General features: G+C 41.9%; 1 protein-coding gene across 2 annotated transcripts in view; it reads left to right on the top strand.

Moving 5' to 3' along the window:
* lamc3 (laminin, gamma 3) overlaps window positions 1-21,156 on the top strand; it is a 113,042-nt gene that overhangs the window by 9,269 nt on the left and 82,617 nt on the right. For both annotated transcript variants that reach the window (XM_065266769.2, XM_065266768.2), the window contains exon 3: window positions 2,517-2,821. In XM_065266769.2, coding sequence (XP_065122841.1) covers window positions 2,517-2,821 — 305 coding nt within the window. The remainder of the gene's footprint in view (window positions 1-2,516; window positions 2,822-21,156) is intronic.

Genomic DNA, 21,156 nt, shown 5'->3' with positions numbered 1-21,156 from the left:
GTTATTTTTAACCTATGGTGTTTATCCTCTGCTAATGATGTTAATGATATACCAAAACGTTAATTTAACAAAACATAGTTTACTTTTAATCGACATGATTGCAACAATCCAGCAAGCAGATTTGCGTTTTTAAAGACGTCTAAGCCCAAAAACACTCCTAAAACATGACCACATTTGGGCTGTCAGTGAACATTTTAAAGATCCCCAAAATAAAATAAGTAAATGAAACCAAACACCTTGTACAAGATAAATATCGTACATTCGCCAGTTATTTTGATAAAAACAACATGTAACCAAATTCAAGTTTATTTTGGCTAGAAGCAGGTCCACTCATAGCTGAACTTTTGAGTTTTATGTAAATATTAAGTCTGGTCAAGTTTAAATGAATTCAGACAAAACACACCCACAGATTTATACACAGATACGTTTAGTCTACTGATTTTGTTTTTCAGGACAAACAAGAACAGCTGCAGTGCTACAGTATGACCAGATTGCTTACTGTATAAAATAAAATGCACACATAAATCCGGTGTGTGGTAGATATACCAAACACATTAAGTAATTTGCTGTTTTGTTTCAGAATGCAGATTCATTCATCACAATTAGAGTTGGAGAGGAACTTTAATTTCTAGCTTTTCTTTTTCATTGTTTCTCTATTTCCTTGAACTGTTTTCTCCAGCCAAGATAATCGCTTTTCATGCTGAGATATAATGATGCTTAAATGATTTTAACATGGCAACCATCATGTTTGAAGACAGACAGCACTAGAAAGACAGAACGGTATAACGGTGGATACAAATATCTGAATTGTATTCTGAATCTTTCAGGTCAAGAACAGACCAAGGTCATTTTTATGGAGTCCCAACTCCCAAAACCACATGATCTGTCTGTCACCAGCCATGATTTTAACAACTGGGAGAGAGATACAGTAGCCTATAGTTTCTTGTCATCTGCAGATGTGCAAGTCAAGATATTGACTCTGCTTTACATTGACACTGTAGACAGGACGCATACTGTAGAGCCAGTTGGGAGATGTTTCAGTTTATTTGTGGATTAAGACATAGACATTCCATTTGTTTTACAAAAATGCAACAACAGCAAATTTTTTTGATGGTTAAATATTTATCGATCAAACTATATATTTCGTAATGGCCAAAAAGAAAGCAAATCAAATAGTATTTCTTGTCATTTTGTACACAACAGCTTTCTTGACATGTTTTATTTATATTTCTTAAACAGATAAACAAAATGTCATTGATAGCAGAAATGCACAAAATCACAGTTCAATGTGATGTTAAATACATAAAGGATAAAAAGATGCGCAGGAAAACCTAACACAATTTGGTTTACAGCAGGTGGGTCGCCCCCCAGCGTAAATCACCTGTGCCCCTGTATAAATCTCAAATTTAAATTTTAACAATTAAATTTCTTAGTGTATTCATTTACATAAATAATCGTGGCACAAAAAGAAAAAAATCAGTTTGCATTGCAACGTAGTAGTCCAATTCACACTTGTTAAAGCCAAGCAGTCGTACTTCAATAAAGAACACAAACTAACGCAGAAATCCATGTCCACGCGCGACTACAGTTGCCAAGTGCGCGACCTTCAGGCGGAGTTCTATTGGGCTACTTTTAAACTGTTTCCGTGAGTTGTTTTTTCAGTGGGTTAAAGGTGGTATGATTTCGATCATTATTTGTTGTGAATCATCATTGGAATGCTTTTGGGGCTAGTTTTGAATGGACATTGGGATGATTCTGTTACGCGGATCTGGCAACCCACGTAGCCGCGCGTGCGCGCGCACACAGAAGTGCAGGTGACGGTGCGTGATTGAGGTACGCTATGAATAACTGACGAAACGAAAGTGAGTTTCTAAATAATATTGATAATCTTATTTTGACTCTCTCACTATGGCTCATGTAGCGTTTACGTGATTTTTTGGGCGACGCGGTGAAAGAGTTCAACAGATGAGAGGAAGGTAAGACCTGATGAACGAACTAATCAGGTCAGGTTAGATATCAAATGAAAAGTCTCAGGAAAACCTCTTGTCAAGTCTATAGAATTGCATTTTTGTATGATAACAATGAATAAATCTTCCAGATATTAAACGATTATTTATTTAACTACCTAATTTAGTTGGCTGAGAACCTCAGTATTTTAAATGCATACATGTAAACATTCCCTAGTACTTGTAACAGTGTAAATATTTATCGATCAAACTATATATCCACCAACAGTGGATGGTGGGTTAAGCAAAGGTGGCTTTTAAAAAAAATGTTATAGAAAAAAGACCCAGTAGAGCTTTACTGTAGGCCTATGTTTAGCAACGTCCCTGGTTTACAGGCTACTCTGTTTGCTTTAATTGTAGATCACTTTAATTGACTTTTGTGGGATCTTTATAGCAACAGCTGTAATCGAATAATAATTTCTACAATGTCCATTTTATAACAACTATAAATATTATTTGTGTGAAAGCGTTATACACAAACTAATTTTTTGAAACATTTTATTCCCCAAGGTAAGGCCTTTGAGATCACATATGTTCGTTTAAAGTTCTACACCAGCCGACCAGAGAGCTTTGCCATCTACAAGCGTACAGAAGACAATGGACCATGGCAACCTTACCAATATTACAGCGCTTCCTGTCGTAAAACCTACAGGAGAGACAAGAAGGGCTTCATACGTCCAGGAGACAATGAGAGGATGGCTGTCTGCACAGATGAGTTTAGTGATATCTCTCCGCTAACTGGTGGAAATGTGGCCTTCTCCACGCTGGAGGGACGACCCAGTGCCTACAACTTTGATCAGAGTCCTGTTTTACAGGTTTGTTAAATCATCTTATACAGTTTATCTGGGTCATGGAATATAATGCATTAACAACAGGTTTCTAAAACATGGTTGTGCCAAAAAGTATAGTGTATTTCCAAATGTGGGTTCCTGAATAAGAGGTCAGTCATACAGTTTTGCTAAAGCCAATTATCATTATTCTGAATTTGCTGACCACTAAATACCATGCATACATAATGTTTATCTTTATTGTTGTCAATAACTTGTTTTAGTGGCTTTTTAATGCTTCCCTGTACAGTATATGGAGACTTCAAGGAAATATAAATTACTTTTAAAGGTGCAGTGTGGGGCATTTAGAAGTATCTCTTGACATAAATGCAATATAATATACATAACTATATTATCAGTGGTGTTTAAAGACCTTACATAATATTTCCTTAGAATGAAGTCTTCTTCATTGAAGTCGTCATCATGTTTCTACAGTAGCCCTAAAAGGACAAACTGCTCTACAGAGCGCGTTTCATCCCTATATTGTCTTAGATGACGAAGTGTCCAGTGGCAGCAACCATAGCTTCTCATTGTGTTTTGAAATTGAGTTTGGTTGCAATTCGCAATCTAAATGCTATAGATGCTGCTAAAAACCCACATTACACCTTTAAGGCCATATTTACATGACAACGATGAAGTGGAAACGGATAAGTTTTTCTTTTGCGGATCTGCGAAGATGACTAAATTACGTGTGCCAGGACAGTAGATGGTAATTTTACCTTAAAAAAATATAATATACATGTGCACACATTATTCTACAGCGTGATAATTCAAACTAGATAGATACATTTCCTGAAGAAAATGTGAAGTGGTGCTTGCCGTGGCAAAATTCTCGGGACAATATATGATTATACTCCAAGCCAAAAGTAAAACGGTCCAACCCCCATGTCTCTACGGTGTTCTGATGCGGAGATATAAGGCTTTGTTTATTCCGTTGCTAGGGTACTGTATTTGGTTGCTAGGGAAAAAATTAGCATCCACTAGTGATTGCACTCCGAGTCACGAGTCAAACGGTCCAACCCCTCGTGTCTCTAAGATGCTCTGATGCTGAGATATAAGGCTTTGTTTACTCTGTTGCTAGGGTACTGTATTTGGTTGCTAGGGAAAAATTGGCATCCCATAGTGAATACACTCTGAGTCACGAGTCAAACGGTCCAACCCCCGTGTCTCTACGATGTTTGATGCGGAGATATAAGGCTTTGTTTACTCTGTTGCTAGGGTACTGTATTTGGTTGCTAGGGAAAAAATGGCATCCCATAGTGATTACACTCTGAGTCACGAGTCAAACGGTCCAACCCCCGTGTCTCTACGATGCTCTGATGCTGAGATATAAGGATTTGTTTACTCTGTTGCTAGGGTACTGTATTTGGTTGCTAGGGAAAAAAATGGCATCCCATAGTTATTACACTCTGAGTCACGAGTCAAACGGTCCAACCCCCCTGTCCCTACGAAGTTCTGATGCCGAGATATAACCGTTTGAATTTTATGTACTTATCTCTACGACACTGTAAAGCAAAGATATCTCATCTGGAACTGTTTTATTCCCTTATATGGGCGTGTTCCCTGCCCCATTAAAAGTCAATGGGAATTTTCGGGTGCCTCTTACACCCCAGGGGTACAACTTACACCCCAATGCCATGTATGTTCTTACATAGCCTACCAACCTCTTCAAATTTAGTAACCCACATGTTTCTAAGAAATCCTCGCTCGGACCTATGACCTGACAAAGTTTTCCGCAATGTTAGTCTATGGGATTTTCGCCCCATTGACTTTTCATTAGGGCACTTTTGGGAGCCTCTTACACCCCAGGGGTACAGCTTACACCCCAATGTGATGTATGTTCTTACAAAGCCTACCACCCTCTTTAAATGCTGTGACCCACATGTTTCTACAAAATCCTCGAGCGGAGCTATGACCCGTCAAAGTTGGGCCCAATGTTAAGTCAATGGGATTTTTCGGGTGGTTTTACGCCCCCCTTTTGGAAATCCTGCACCCGATCCCATATAAAAGTCATAGCACACCTCTCCTCAATAAACCGGTCGATTTTAGCACTCTTTCATGGGTCTACAACAAACCGTGCGGGACGAGTTACACGCCGAAAAAAGTGTCCGGATGTAAGAAGAAGAAAAATATCCCCGCACAATAGTAATAGTGATGCCTTGCATAAATGCAAGCACCACTAACAATCAAGATGGCAAAGCATTGAGCAGTTTTGTTTAGGAGGACGATGAGGTGAGGAATCAAAGCGGGAAGAATTATGATAATGTCAGTCTTGTCCACGTCAACAGCCCCAGGAAGTAAACTGTTGCCTACAATCCGTTTGTTTGTTGTAGTCCAAGAAAAGAGATTCACGTTGGAAACGATAACTCGTGTTATTGTTTACCTTTGGGTTTGTAGCTTTTGCGTATCATTAACATGTACTAATACACACCAAATGAAATGTAAAATCATGAATCGGACGATAGTTGCTCTTTAATATACTCAGTATTTTGAGTCCTGTAGTCCACCATTGTTGTTTTGGTTATACTTGGCATGCTTACAGGCTGAATTGCGTATTTACACGGAGATGACAAGGCATATTAAAAAAGTGCACTTTTAAAAACCCATTTGCGTTTTCAGGACCCCAAAACGCTGTCGTCATGTAAACGAAAAAACAAATTGTCTTGTAAACGCCGGACCCTAAGTTTCCGACTTTCACAGCAGAATCACATGGCCAATTGTGAGCGTGCTCACCATGTCATATTTCTAAACAGAGCCTACAATCTTTTTTTAAGGTTTGTAATAGGCTTTTTTCCAAATAGAGATACAGTCATAGCCATCAAATGAATTTCAGAAAATCTGGAGTGACAGACAAAAGCCAGAGCTTGATAATCTCTAAAAAAAGACAACCACATTCACACATTCATTTAATGTATAGTTCCAGTACAAATCAAACCTACGTTGAAGGGATATTAGATGATAACTACCTGCCAAAAGAACACTAAGAATGACATGTCTCCTCCTCCACATCTATTTTTAAAATAAAAGATGATGATAAGAAAAAAGAACACAGGACTGGCCAACAGATGGATTAAAGTGTGCTCATCAAGATTTTTTTTAGCAATCTTTGTCTGTAACTTTGAAAAGATTATGATCATTGTAAAATGATTCAAGGATAAAAGGCTTGAGAAGTTTCACATAACACTTAAAGGGGCGGTGAATTTATCGATTTTATTGTTTTATACTGTTGTCTGATGTCTACTTATGATGTTCGCGTGGTTTTTACATTCAAAAACATCAAAAGCAATAAGTAATAGGCTATTTTGTAACATGGATTAGTGGCTGTCTGGAGAAATGGTTCGTTTGAAGGGGCGGGCCGCACTGAAGACCTGGACGTAAACACCCACTGCTATGATTGGACAGCTTCATTACCTGTCATTACATGTGGGCAAATGTTTTAAAAACATTAATGTGTAAAAAAAGCAGCCGAACAAATATATGTTTGAGCCACAAAAGATTCTGGGTGCTAAAGATGATACACATAAATGACAATACGTATAGTAAAGTAGAAATTTTTTTTTAACTTGACGTGACTAAATTACCGTATACAACACAGTAAGCGCGCATCAGAATATAAAATGCGGCTGATAAATCCTTATTAATAACTTTGTATATTTCTATTGTGCTTGTGAGGTTGCTCTTAGATACATGTAATGTTACATACCACAGTTATATGATAAAAAAAGCTTTGTTGAGTTTTGGACCTTTCAAACGCAACTCACCTAAATTACCGTACACAACACAGTAAGCGGGCATCAGAATCTACACTGCGGCTGATAAATCCTTCTTTATCAATAACACTGTATATTTCTACCGTTAAAGTACAGTCGTGTTGTTAAGTGGTGTATCTTTATTAATCGTTTAATGTTTTTAGTACATTAAAACAGTCAAACATACGTGTTTAGACACGGATGTTACAACAGACATATCAAGCGATCTCTTCTAACAAAGCAATAGTGAAACGCAGTAACTTAAATAAACTTACTGTGTACTGATGTGTCATTTTTGTCAGATCCAATATTAGTGGTGTTTATAATCACAGTCTCTCTGCAAATCCAGCATCGACTTCTTTACAAATGAATCCGTGTACACAAAGTAAACACTCCCCACTCGAGCTGGAACTTCTTCAAAAGCAAACTTTATCCATGCATTCCTAATGTTGAGATTCCGTTATCCAGGGTCTGTGTTCTTCCCAAAGACCGTTCTTCCACAACCGAAAATGCGTTTCCATGGTTACTTCAGATCACCGCGTCAAAATAAAAGTCTCTCAGAAAAAATGTATTTAAAAGTCATTTTGGTTACATTTGGCAATCTTTAAATACATGTTTACTTATTGTTGAGCCACAAGTGTGTCACGCGAAGCTGTGGGCGGGGCTACAAAAGTGGTCCTTGTATTTGGCTATGGGGAGGTGCTTCAATTCTACTTTGACGTCATACTTTTCCGAATTCCACACTGGCTTGTTTAACTGGCTTGGTGCCAAAAACTGTTATATTTCAGTAGCACGGACGTTTTCAGTTCTGAAACTTGCAGGATGTTCATTTAAGTATGATGACCTCTTATATAACAAATTATCAAGTTAAAATTGAGTATTTGATTCACCGCTACTTCAAACTACACTCTTTAAAAATAAAGGTGCTTAAAAGGTTCTTCACAACGATGCCATAGAAGAACCTTTTTTGGTTCATCAAAGAACCAGTCAAAGGTTCTTTAAAGAACAATTTCTCTATAATTTTTTTTAATATAAAGAACCTTTTATCATCTTAAAGAACCTCTTGTGAAACAGAAAGGTTCTTCAGATGTTAAAAGTGCTTTCAAGAACCCTTTAGACAGAAAATGTTATTGTATGGCATCTTTATTTTTAAGAGTGTATACTATAAAATCAGCAACATGAATGATACTGTAAGAGTTACTGGTGCTCTCACAAAAGAAACGTTGAATAACACATCTTTTATCTTTCTTTTCTAAGCCCTAAAAATTCAGCTTGGGCAGTAATAAGAAAATAGATTATGTGCATAAAATGGAAAGTCGTTTGATGAGAAAAATAACAGACCGTTACAGCATACACCTTCACATTTACTTTTTAGTATACTCAGATGCTTCACATAGTCAGATGCTTTATTCCAATGAAATAGTGCAGTAGCTAAACAGGCATCATTATATTTTTGACATGAGGTTTGTTTGGAAGCTCATATTAAATAAAAGCTTCATGCTTCATTCATCATGTCCTTGCGTTAAACCTTTTTCAGAAAAATCCTAAAGAAAGGATGAGGGAGGGGTGTAGCAGAAAAGATGTCATTACATTATATGTCAGTAGATATATGAGATAGAGTTTACTTTTTGTGACTGACGCTTGGGGTCTTGTTTGAGGAATAGTGTCTCTATCACAGGTGGGAGATGATTTGAGTTTTTAACAGGATAATGTGTGAGAACTATGTGAAGGAATCTTGTTTTGCATGTTTAGATTTTTGCAAAAGATAAAAATATATACTAAATGGGCTGAGTCACACAAGGCGATATTAACTCTCACACAGAGGCGCGAGAGAAAGAGAGAGAGAGGCAAACTTCCTGTCCACGGTAACAAATAAATAGCTGAGATCCATCTTCACCACATAAAGGCTCAGTGGACACAAGCTTATTATAGAGATGGACACACAAAAAAACATGGCTGCCACAGGAGGACAGGTTGTGTCTGCACTGTGACCAAAACCAAATTGAGACACAGCTGCAAATTCCTAACAGAATGCACAAAGTACACGGATATACAGACAATTTTCTACCAAAAAATAAACTGCATAAACAAAACTTATCAAACAATGAGAAATGGAGAATTAGGAGAATGCAAGGACGGCTGTGTGTTAGCAGCACAATATGTGTCTGCATGTTTTAATAAAAGAGAAAATCAATCTGACCTGACTTAATGTCTCCATTTTATGTAGATATACTTAATGTTTATTACTGCTTTATTTTGTTACTTAACTTTGTGTTTAGCTTTTTGTTCTTATTCTTTTATTGTATTTCTATGATTTACTATTCTACCTTTAAATTGAAAATTGAAATTGAGAGAGGCTAAATAATGGTCACTTTTTCAGATGCAATATAAAGCTATTTTCTTTAATGCACACAGAGCGCACTTCTCCCCCACCAATCTATGTTCTTTTTTATTGCACAAACTTGTTTATAATGACTAACAGCTCAGTATCCATTTATCACCTACACAGCAAAATCACTGGTCTTAAATGTACACTGCTGGTGTATACATGGTACCACCAGGTTGGTTTGGTGGTACTTATATAAACCCCAGCATTATATAAAGCCTGTAATAAAGGTTTTATATAATGGCCTCTGTACAAGCAAAATTGGATCCTCTGCAGATAGGAGCAGTAACAAAACTCTCCAATTATTTTAATGTCACCCTGTTGTTATTTTAATTCACTGACTTGCTTCTTTGTGATTGACATAAGGATGTAAACAGAACGAGAAAGCAGTAAATAGCTTAAATGATAGCTTAAAATAACTGCATCATTTAAGTTAAAATGTTGGGATCATAATGACACGAAAGTCAACATATGAGAAGCTCAGATGCAAACGCTAAATGTCAACTACGTCAAAAATGAAATAATGATATTAACCAAATGCTCTCTGCAGGCATTATACGGTCATCAAATACCTTAGCCTAAAATCATGGCATCAGACCTCATTCGGAAATACCAGTTTGTTGGCAGAATCCATTTAGTGAGTAAATAATGCTATTTACAAGAAAACAGCAATGAAAACTACATGGCACCAGAGGATGAGAAATAAGTGAGGGTTCAGTATACATGCAGGGTGTGAAGTACAGCTGTTCTGGGCGAGATGTGGGGCTTGGCAACCCCAACTGCAGGTCATTGTACTTCTTTCAGTATGGCTTTTCTGTCCACACAAGCGCACACACACACACTTGTATTTCACCCTCCATTTATTTCCCTCTGTACTCATTACTTTAATCACTAATTCTTTCACTCTGTAATTAGAGAGTGGATGTAGTGATTTAGTCACTTGAATAAAGTGTCAAGTGTCTTTCATTATCTTCTTTCACCTTTGCTAATGTCCAGACTGCTGAACCTTCCACATGCACAGGTTAGTCTTTATATAAGCCGCAGTCTGACTGCTGCGATCGCTTGCCTCAGGTTGATTAGTTCTTCTTCTTTCTCCAATCAAAAAAAAAAAACTGCTTACCTATGCGTCCAAAACCGTACTGCTCCCAAATTATATTGTTGGTTCCTCATATTAATTACAGATTTACATTTATTCAATTAGCAAATGCTTTAATCTAAAGTGACTTACAAATGAGAAAGCATTTTGTCTAAATCTCAGTTTCCTTCTCAGTTTTCCCATATCATTAACTTACACTCTGCACTATAAATATATTTTTTTGCAAAATTGGGCATGCCTGATGTTAAAAGAGTCATTCACTCACATAATTTGGAGTAAATTGATTGAAAAATTGTCTTATTTTATAAAAAACTTCACAACTTGTATATTAAAAAATGTAAAGATGCCATTGTGGACCCGCCAGAATTTTATTTATAGTTCGATTTAAATGTTGTGGCCATGCTGTGCTTTAGTAGAGGGCTTATTTCAGAAATGAGACACAACAGGAAACGGCAAACATCTACCACACATTGAAAGGTTTAAGGCCAATTGAATCTCTGTGTGCACCACATTACTGTAAATGCTTGGCTTCTGGAGTTTGCCCACTAAAGCCCTATTCGCACGGGATTAGTATTATCTGGGGAACACGTGCGATTTGAAAATTACTTCCCTACATCTGAATTTGTGGCGCATTCACACGGGATAAGCAAAGCCTGTGATTTGACTGACTTACACCGTGTCCTATACACGCAGTGAGACGCAGTAAAAGTTACCTTTTCCATTTAATGAAAGTTCTGAACATTATGATTATTAATCATTAAACATGGATGAGGAGAGACTGATAAGACATTTTAAAGTGTATATAAAACAAATCTCAAGTTTCACAAGGAAAGCCACAAGAAGTGGAAGGAATGAGTGCAAGTGGTGCGCAAAAGTAAATAAAAAGGTGCACAGGTATCATCACAGGACCTCTGTGTTTGGCAAAATATGGTCATTTTGGGGGAAATTTTTACATTACAAACATAGCCGATTTACACAGGATTAATATCACAGACAACCTGCAATTATTTCAAATTATTTAATCGCAACGATGCCATAAGAACGTCTCGGTTACGGATGTAACCCTCGTTCCCTGAAGGAGGGAACGGAGACGTCACGTCGTGACCGACGAATTGGGAACTCGCTTAGAGAGACCAATCTGCTTCGAATACTACTAAAACGCCAATGAACTTGGCATTGAGATATTTGCATAATGCTGGCGCCGCCCCGCCAGGTGCGTATATAAGCAGCAGGTGCAAATAGGGAAATTAGCTTCTTTTTCGCTGAGAAAGCCGGAAAGTGTGACCGGCCGTAACAGCAGGTGGCAGCACCTGTGGCGACGGGACGTGACGTCTCCGTTCCCTCCTTCAGGGAACGAGGGTTACATCCGTAACCGAGACGTTCCCTTTCAGTCGGTCACTACGACGTCACGTCGTGACCGACGAATTGGGAATCCCTATCAAAACGCCACTAGGGGCTGACCTCTTCCAGTGACTGCGTAAAAGCCCTCCGGTTCCACTTAAGGAGGAGGAGGTAGGTTTTAAGGCAGAAGGCCGGGCACTAGATGTTCCTTTAACCCCACAGAAGTGCCAGCGAATGGGAAGCGCCCTACCTGAGCGGGATAGGAACGCTGCGGAATCCACCACCCGTCTTAAGGGCTAATGGTGGGCGAAAGTCAACCGTAGTTGAGGAAAAAATGACAGCCGTGGCTGTGTAAGCAAAGCAGTGCTCTGCTAAGGGAAACGTGGGCTGGTAGGATTAACCCCACGGAAAAATACTCACAAAGGAACCCGGTGGGACACAATGTGGAGCCCGAGCCAGACACGTAGGTTCGCGAGGATACAGCTAGTGAAAGGCTGACAGCCAATGCTCCGCAACAAAGGCTGCCAAGGCAGCGGAGGAAGAACAATTCAAACCATTACGCATTTTTGTTCTGAAGGCCTTCCATACTGACACAGTTATGAAGCATCAGTTGGAGGCTGCAAGCCGACCTGCGAGACTGTTCTCCGTGCCCTCCCTGGTGAGGAAAGAACACGAGAGGATACAGGCTCGATACGAACACTGTAAAATCTAATGAACGTATTAGGTGTCGCCCAACCAGCAGCTCTACAGATGTCTGTTAGCGAGGAACCACGAGCTAGAGCCCAAGATGAGGCAACGCTCCGTGTGGAGTGCGCTCTCAAATTAAAGGGGCAAGGAATACCCTGAAGATTATAAGCCAGGGCGATAGTATCAACTATCCAATGAGACATCCTCTGCTTAGTGATAGCTTTCCCTATCTGCTGGCCACCATAACAAACAAAGAGCTGGTCTGAGGTCCTGAGGCCTTGCGTGCGATCCACGTAGAGTCGCAGTGCGCGTACGGGGCACAACAAAGCCATGGTTGGGTCTGCGTCCTCCGGAGGCAGCGCTTGCAAGCTCACCACTTGATCTCTGAAAGGAGTAGTGGGAACTTTGGGCACGTAGCCTGGTCTGGGCCTCAATGTTACGCTTGAGGCAGCAGGACCAAACTGAAGGCACGAGTCGTCAACAGAGAATGCATGTAAATCCCCTACTCTCTTCACTGAGGCCAATGCTAGCAGGGTCAGAGCTTTCATTGATAAAAGCTTCAGACTCGCAGACTGCAAAGGCTCGAACGGGGGGGCCTGAAGGGCTTTCAGCACCATGGACAGGTCCCAGGGAGGAATAGAAGGAGGGCGCGAGGGGTTTAGCCTACGAGCGCCTCTTAAAAATCTAATAACCAAATCATGCTGGCCAACTGATCTGCCGTTAATAAGTGAGTGATGAGCAGAAATAGCAGCGATATCAACTTTAATGGTGGAGGGTGACAGCCTACCGTCTAACCTATGTTGAAGATATAAAAGCACGATGTTAATAGGGCATTCTCTGGGGTCCTCGCGTTGCAAAGAGCACCAGGTGACGAAAAGGTTCCATTTAAACGCGTAAGCCCGTCTCGTGGACGGAGCTCGTGCCGCGTTGATTGTGTTAGATACCGCTTGCGGTAAATCACCTAAACCTTGCGCGCGCTCAACGACCATACATGGAGATCCCACAGGTCGGGGCGCGGGTGCCATAATGTGCCCCCTCCTTGAGAAAGAAGGTCCTTCCTCAGGGGAATCCGCCAGGGAGGGGCTGTCGCAAGGAGCATTAACTCTGGAAACCAATTCTTGCTCGTCCAATATGGGGCGATCAGTAAAAGGCTCTCCTCGTCCTGCCTGACCTTGCACAGTGTCTGTGCGATTAAGCTCACTGGGGGGAATGCGTATTTGCGCATCCCCCGAGGCCAGCTGTGTGCCAATGCGTCCACGCCGAGGCTGCCCTCGGTTAGTGAATAAAATAGGCGACAGTGGGTATCGTCCGGCGACGCAAACAGATCTATCTGCGCACGACCGAACTTCTTCCAAATTAGCTGGACCGTCTGGGGGTGGAGTCGCCATTCGCCGGGGCGCGCAGCTCGAGAAAGCGCGTCCGCTGCTGTATTGAGCGAGCCCGGAATGTGAATGGCACGAAGGGACCTCAGATGCTTCTGACTCCAAAGGAGGAGATGACGAGCGAGATGCGACAGGTGACGGGAGCGCAAACCGCCTTGACGGTTGATATACGCAACGGTCGCAGTGTTGTCGGTGCGTACTAGTACATCCTTCCCTCGCAGCTCCGTAGCGAAGCGTACAAGTCCCAGATATACTGCCCACAACTCTCGGCAATTGATATGCCAGTGCAACTGGGGTGCTGTCCACACCCCTGAAGCCGTAAGCTCGTCGTACGTGGCACCCCAGCCCGTGTCGGACGCATCTGTATGTACAACAGCATGCCGACAATCTGTCTCATGGACACACCGGACCTGAGAAACGCGGGGTCCGACCACGGGGGGAATGTTAGGCGACACGCAGGTGTAATGGTTACACGATGGATGCCGGCGCGCCACGCTCTCCTCGGGACTCGATCGTGAAGCCAACGCTGAAGCGGTCTCATATGGAGCAGCCCGAGGGGTGTCACGGCCGCTGCTGCTGCCATATGCCCCAGGAGCTTTTGAAATTGTTTCAGCGGGACCGCATTCTTCCCTCGGAATGAACCGAGGCAAGTCAGAATTGACTGGACGCGCTCTTCTGTCAAACGCGCCGATAAATCGATCGAGTCCAGTTCCATCCCGAGAAAAGAGATCCTCTGCGTGGGGCAGAGTTTGCTCTTTTCCCAGTTGACCCGAAGACCCAAACGGGCGAGATGCCGAAGCATTAAATCTCTGTGTTCGCAAAGCGTCCGTCGAGAATGCGCTATTATAAGCCAATCGTCGAGGTAAGCCAATATGCGAACGCCGCTCTCTCTGAGGGGTTTTAACGCCGCCTCCACTACTTTCGTGAACACACGGGGAGAGAGGGATAGCCCGAACGGTAAAACTTTGTACTGGTATGCCCGTCCCTCGAATGCAAACCGGAGAAACGGTCTGTGACGAGGGAGAATGGACACATGAAAGTACGCGTCTTTCAGGTCTATAGCCGCAAACCAATCTTGGGGGCGAATTGAATTGAATATTTGCTTCGGTGTTATCATCCTGAAAGACCTCCTCTGCAGAGATTTGTTCAGAACGCGCAAATCCAAGATCGGTCGTAACCCCCCGCCCTTTTTGGGTACTATAAAATACGGGCTGTAGAAGCCCGATCTCATCTCGGTTGGAGGGACCGGCTCGATCGCGTCCTTCGCCAGCAGGACTTCGACCTCTGCACGCAGTACATGTGCATCGGACGCTTTCACCGTGGTGAAACGAATGCCCGAGAATTTGGGTGTGTGCCGGTTGAATTGTATTTCGTAACCGAGGCGGACAGTGCGTAAAACCCAACGAGACGGGCTGGGAAGCTGAAGCCAAGCCCCCAGGGACCGTACGAGGGGAATTAACGGCACTACCGGGGTACCCGCGGGGGGGCGGCGGAGCAGGACAGGTGGTACTGCTGGTACGTCTGCTGGGACAGCATAAGTATCTACAGTATGTGTGTGTGTGACACTGACCTGAGCCCGCTGAGGGTGACGGTCGTCTGGTCTCCTCAGCGGAGAGCACAGACTCCGATGAGGGTGCTGGTGGTCCCGTCTCCTCAGCGGAGAGCTGGAACTCCTCAGAACACCCGCTGGCGATAGAGGAGAGGGAGGAAGAGCATGTGAATGCCCGCTCACATCTCTCTCGATCCTCTGAAGACCTGGAGAAGGAATAGGAATGCACTCTTTTTGTGGTTTTGTGGGTGCCGGCTGAGAAGCCGGCGGAACAAAAACAAAACGAAACCAAGGATTCTCCATCCGGCCCTCTACCGGTGGAGGGAGCGATGCCGTCACCGTCTCTTGACTTCCAGGTTCTAGTCAGCTCCTCGTGCACCTCGGGGAAGAAAGGCACCGGTGGAGAGGGTTGTGAAACCCGGGCAGCTCCAAAGAACCAATCATCCAGGCGGGACGGTTCGGGCTGAGGGGGGGAACCCACTCTAACCCTACGGTCTCCGCCGCTCGAGCGAGCACGGCCACCATCTCTGAATCGAACTCCGGCGTCCCAACCCGACCAGAGGGAGGAAGGGCGTCGGGGTCCACGTCAGGGGGAGGAGGCCCACCCTCGGATGCTGCGGCGTCGGTGGACCCGGAGGGCGGCACGATGGATTCTAGAGACATCGTAGAACACGACGCTGAAGTCTCCATCGGCACATCAACCGGCTGTGGATGAGGAGGCTGAGAGCCTGAGGACGAATCCCCCGCTCGGCTCAGCACAGTGATGCGCAGGTCGTCCTTTGAGAGCTTCACAGCCGCACCGTGGCGGCGTTCAGCACTCGCATGACGAGGGTTGCGTTTTTCCCGGAGGAAAGACAACCGTCTGCGCAAATCCACAAGGGACATGTTCTCGCAGTGAGAACACTTACCCCCAGCGAACGCTGCCTCTGCGTGCTCGATGCCCAAACACGAAAGACAACGCTCGTGACCGTCCTTCGGACCCATGTATTTGCCGCACCCAAGATCGCACGGACGAAAAGCCATCCTGAAAAGGACGCTGATGTCCGGATATACGAGAGAGTGGCTGCCTTTAACAAGGCACAAAGCTCTCTCGTATCACTCTTTTAGGGAAATTCACTCAGATGCTCAGTTGATGATGCGCACAGGGAAGGCAACGCACACACTACTCAAAACAACAAAACAGGTGTAGAGCCGTGGAATTAAGCGAAGCGTCCGCTGTGGTACTGCTAGTCCAACCAACTTCAGCAATCGAATCCCACCAGAGTAAAGTAGCTTCTCAGTAGCAGATACTGCCGGCTTTCGAAGCGATAAAAAGCTAATTTCCCTATTTGCACCTGCTGCTTATATACGCACCTGGCGGGGCGGCGCCAGCATTATGCAAATATCTCAATGCCAAGTTCATTTGCGTTTTAGTAGTATTCGAAGCAGATTGGTCTCTCTAAGCGAGTTCCCAATTCGTCGGTCACGACGTGACGTCGTAGTGACCGACTGAAAGGGAACTATTTTTGGTTTTTCAAATAACCTTTAGGTCAAAGGTTCATAAAACCTTATCTTTTTTATAGTCTGAAGAATGTTTTTCCACTACAAAGGACAATAACGTTTACTTAATTATCTCAAAACATTTTCTAATTTTAGGTTGGTCAGAAGTAGAGGTTGCAAAGTAAGAAGACTTTTGAGTTTTGTGGTTGTTTACACGTGGTATTAAGATGTGGTTTGGTCGATCGGATCACAAGTGGATGACACTAAATACTAGGGCTGGTTATTAGCAAGGGCCTCACGGTACGATACATATCACGATACATGTGGCATGATACAATGTATCACAATACTTTACAATGTGTTGCGAAACATTAAAATAGAGCTGATTTTTTTTAAGCCAAAGTGCTTCCAATCATCAGCTTTGAAAGCTACAGGTGTTTTTAAATTTTCTGCCATTTTTTCACTTCCGCTAACTTCTGAGACATTGGCCGAATGGCTATATATGACAGACAACTGGACAGTGCCAAGTAGAGCAGTGGCGGAGGAGGTCGTTTGACGCACACAGAAATATCTCTCTCAAATAGTTTTAAAATATTGATAGAGATTGAAATACCGATATACTATTGTGGAAAAATGTATTACGATAGTTAGCTGTATTGATATTTTTGCGCAGCCCTACTAAATACAGGTGTAAACTATGTGTAAAACGTTTTGAGCTCATCTACTTTCAACCACATTCAGAGATATTTTTTAAAACGCATTTTACTGGATTGCTTTTCTGGTGTAGACGCTCATGTGGCCAAATGTGTTCCAGTAGCCACAAAAGACGACATTCTCTCTGCCTACTGACCTAATGTGTAATGTACCGAGCACAATGTTTTTAATCGGTTCTGACTTCTTGTGCGGTCTTTATGCTATCATTGATTAAATGAAAGCGTTTTATGCTTCTTTCATTTTGGTTTTATTTTGCAAGCGTGTGAAAGTTGCTCTGACATAATATTAATGTGCGTTAATTTTAACCCGTCATTTCTCCCGCTTGTGTTTTAATGACTCGCCCATAGACCATTCCCTTAAAGTAATCAGGACAGAAAGTATGAACGGGAATGTGTCTCACTCATCCACTTGTGATCCGATCCAGCAAAGCGCATCTTAATACGAGGTACAAACATCATCTCTATTGTTTACTCTGCGTAGAGGGATTGACGGCCTTAACTTGCAACACAAATTTTCTCGTATGTCGTTTTAGTTGAAAAGGATCTCCCCGGGAATAAAATATATATGTTGCATCTCTCAGGAGACAGATAAAGCTATTATTTGCTGTTACCTCCCAAGCTTTCATGGTGGAACTGATCAAGGTTGCGCGACGCTGCAGTTCTGCATTTTTGTGATCGTTAACAAGAATGATGGCACAGCATGCCTCCCATTTCCCCTCTCTGTCACTTCTTTGATGATTGACTGTTTTTTGCTTTCAAAACCTCTGTCGGGGTTTTTAATAGCTGAGCTTTCCCTAATGGCCCAGTTTTCCATAGATTTCTGCTCGGCGAGGCGTTCATCGACATGCTGATTATAAAGCAACCCCAGATCAATAAGCAAGCCAGTTTACATGAAAGCGGTGACAAATCTTTTTATTTTTTGAGCACCTCTTAGCTCCTCTATTTTTCATTTTTTCTTTCGTTTTACAGTAGCTCAACTCTGTAGAGCATGGCATAAGCAATCCCAAGGTCATGGGTTTAAATCGTTTAAAACACACAAACAGGCAAAAGTATATGGGAATGAAAGTTGCTTTGGATAAACTTGTCTTCCATAAAATGCGTAAATGTACAATAAACGTTTCATCATCGCTGTGCACTTACGAGAAAGTCTGTCACAATAAATCCGTGAAGCATCACAAGAAAATGCGATCGATTCTGTAAATCCCATCTGGGCAGAATCTCATTCTGCCACCCTTTGTCATTTCTTTGTCTTTGCACGCCTCCTTATTTTAACGAGAAAACAGACTAAGTTCTAATCTGAATGCAACTGAGATCAATGAAGTCAAACCCTTTCATTAAAACGCACACATTTTCTCTCTGTCTCTCTCTTCTTTCTGTCTGTGACACTGTTAAATTAAAATGTGAAAAGGGAAAATGACTCCTTTGGCTGACCGCTTGCAACTCTAGCTGTAGCGACCTGAATGTTCATGGAAATGAGCTGAACTTGTGGATGTTATGAAGATGTGCTGACCTTTGTAAATGTGGCAGACAAGACTTGGGAAGTATGTTTTTCATTATTCGACTTCCTCTGCCTTTTTCAGTCTAGACGGAAACTATTTTAAAAGCCCTTCAGCTCACCCACTTAGCTAAAGAAAACCATTAAATGCAACAAACAAACACAAATGCAAGAACACAGACCTTTTTACTAGTATATGTTTGGCTAGGCACATTAAATCTCTAAAGGCCACTCTGAGGCTCTTGCTTTGAAAAAAAAAATGAAAGACTTCAAAATAAAAACTAGCCAAGTTGCCATGTTGTTCTGGACTAACCATGAAGGTCTAATTGTTCTTAAGTCATTTTCAACATGAACGAAGCATGAAAGAGAAAGTGCGAGTGTATCACTGACACATGGTTGACCTTCCTGCCTTGATCTTCACCAGTCTCTGCGAACCCATTCATATTTCATCAGCTTTAAAGCCACAAGACGACATCCTGCCTTTTAATATTAGCATTTTAATCCTCGTGTCTCTCCTACTGCTCTTTCTGTAAGAAGAATTTTAACAGACAGCTTTCTCTTCGCTTAAACCTCTCAGAAGAAAAAAGAGAGAAATGGAAAGCTGTTTGAACTCCAAATCGGATGACAGAGATGAGAAGCCCCCTGGGCTACATTTCCATCTTGAGACTAATTTGGGGAAAGAAAAAAAACAGAACGGTGCTTGAAATGACAGTAGTGTGGTTAGTGCTGTATTAAGCCTTTTTTGAACTCTTTTGTAAACTCTGTCAAATGCATGGTTGGGTTAAAGGTGACATAGAATGATTGAACGGGGTATTTATCCTTGTTCTGTGATGTGACGTGTAGACAATTTTTTTTTGTTTGGGTCTGTAATGCCTTAGAAGCTTCCTAAAAACCTCTCTCAGATAGCTCTGTTAGGGTGGGGGATTTTAAACAAGTGGTTTTGCACCTATTTGGCTCCCCCTACTGGCTTTACTTGCAATCTAATTACTGATTGGCTGACTTTCCTGCCACTCAGTTAGATGCCTGTGATGCCATAAGCATCAGTTTTTCAGACTGGGCCGTTTTCTGGCTGACATTTCTAAAAGAGGAATTTCTATAAGACTGAGATTTTAAGCATGTCTAGCACTTTTGTATGTTTGTGAATGCGGGTAGACTACCATTATTCAACAAAGACAAGGTAAAAATGTTTTTTCATTCTCTGTCCCCTTTAAAAAGGGACTAACCCAATGGTTGGGTTACACATTTACCTATGCTGGGTTGTTTCCACCAAAAATGTTGGGTTGTTTCAACTATGGGTTGGGTCAAAAAAAATATTTTAGTGTGGATTCAAATAACTAGCATATTGTTTTAAATGCAGCTTTTTTTCATAAGTTATTTTCAAATAATTCAAAGGACCGGAGTCAATTATTCCGCTTACACCACGGTTACCACAAAAATTGCTCTGGTGCCTATTTTAAAGACATTTGGAAAGTAAGGTGTGCGGTTATCGAAAAATAATGCATACCCATGTGGAACATTTCTCAACCAGAATACAGCATTCAACAGACCAGTGGTATAAAAAAGCAATAATGCACTCACAGTCATACTGTAGTGAGTATCGCCAGCCAAATCACATATGTTTATAAAATGTAATATTGCTTGAACACAATTCACAAAGTTACTACCCTGGTCCATCCAAACAGGAGTTTTTTATCTGAATGGGGGCGAAGTCTAATGTTGATCTTTTAATGTATGCATCTTTTCAATTTTCCACTATTATAAAACAAATTGGCTGGAATAAAAAACACTCACCTTGTTACCAGATGCTTAATGGTTTCTGCAAAGTAATGGATTACATCAAAGAGGGATTTTTGTATGCATGTTTTTACTCAGTACGGCATTATTATATATATTAATCCCGCAAACAAAATTCATGCTGAAGATGAAAGTTGTCCTATGAATTCAAATTTAATTTGTTCAGTCATCCATTAAATCAGCATACGCGCTCTCTCTCTCTCTCCGGGTGGGTCTGAAGAGTTGGGTGTTAAATTGGAATGCCAGCGTTGAATGAGAATGAGAGATGGGGAGAGCATAAAAGAGCAGCACACAGTGAACTTAAGCAATCAAATTAAAAAAAGTTATTCAGTTTGAAATGAGGAACAAGCCTTTTCCTGATGCATTCTAATCACGAGACCCTCCTGGCTGAGACCCTCATATTAGAGAGATTGGAGAGGGAGAGAAGTAGGACTGTAAACAAAACGTTGCAGTGTGTGATGGGAAGACAGGATGTGCGCCCCTGAGAGGCATTCAAGTATGCTTGTGAGGAGTGTAATTTTACAAAAAAAAAAACACTGCGAAGAGTGTAAGAAAAATAAAAACATGCTGCAAAACTGACCAAAGAGGCGATATTTAAATTTTTGACTTAAAACATTTTCTCTTTAGTCAGCAGTTTTAATGAACTCATCAG

Source organism: Paramisgurnus dabryanus, chromosome 5, assembly GCF_030506205.2.
Source record: "Paramisgurnus dabryanus chromosome 5, PD_genome_1.1, whole genome shotgun sequence".
Lineage (NCBI taxonomy): Eukaryota > Metazoa > Chordata > Actinopteri > Cypriniformes > Cobitidae > Paramisgurnus > Paramisgurnus dabryanus.
The sequence above is the reverse complement of the archived record's forward strand: the minus strand, read 5'-3'. Positions and strand labels throughout refer to the sequence as shown.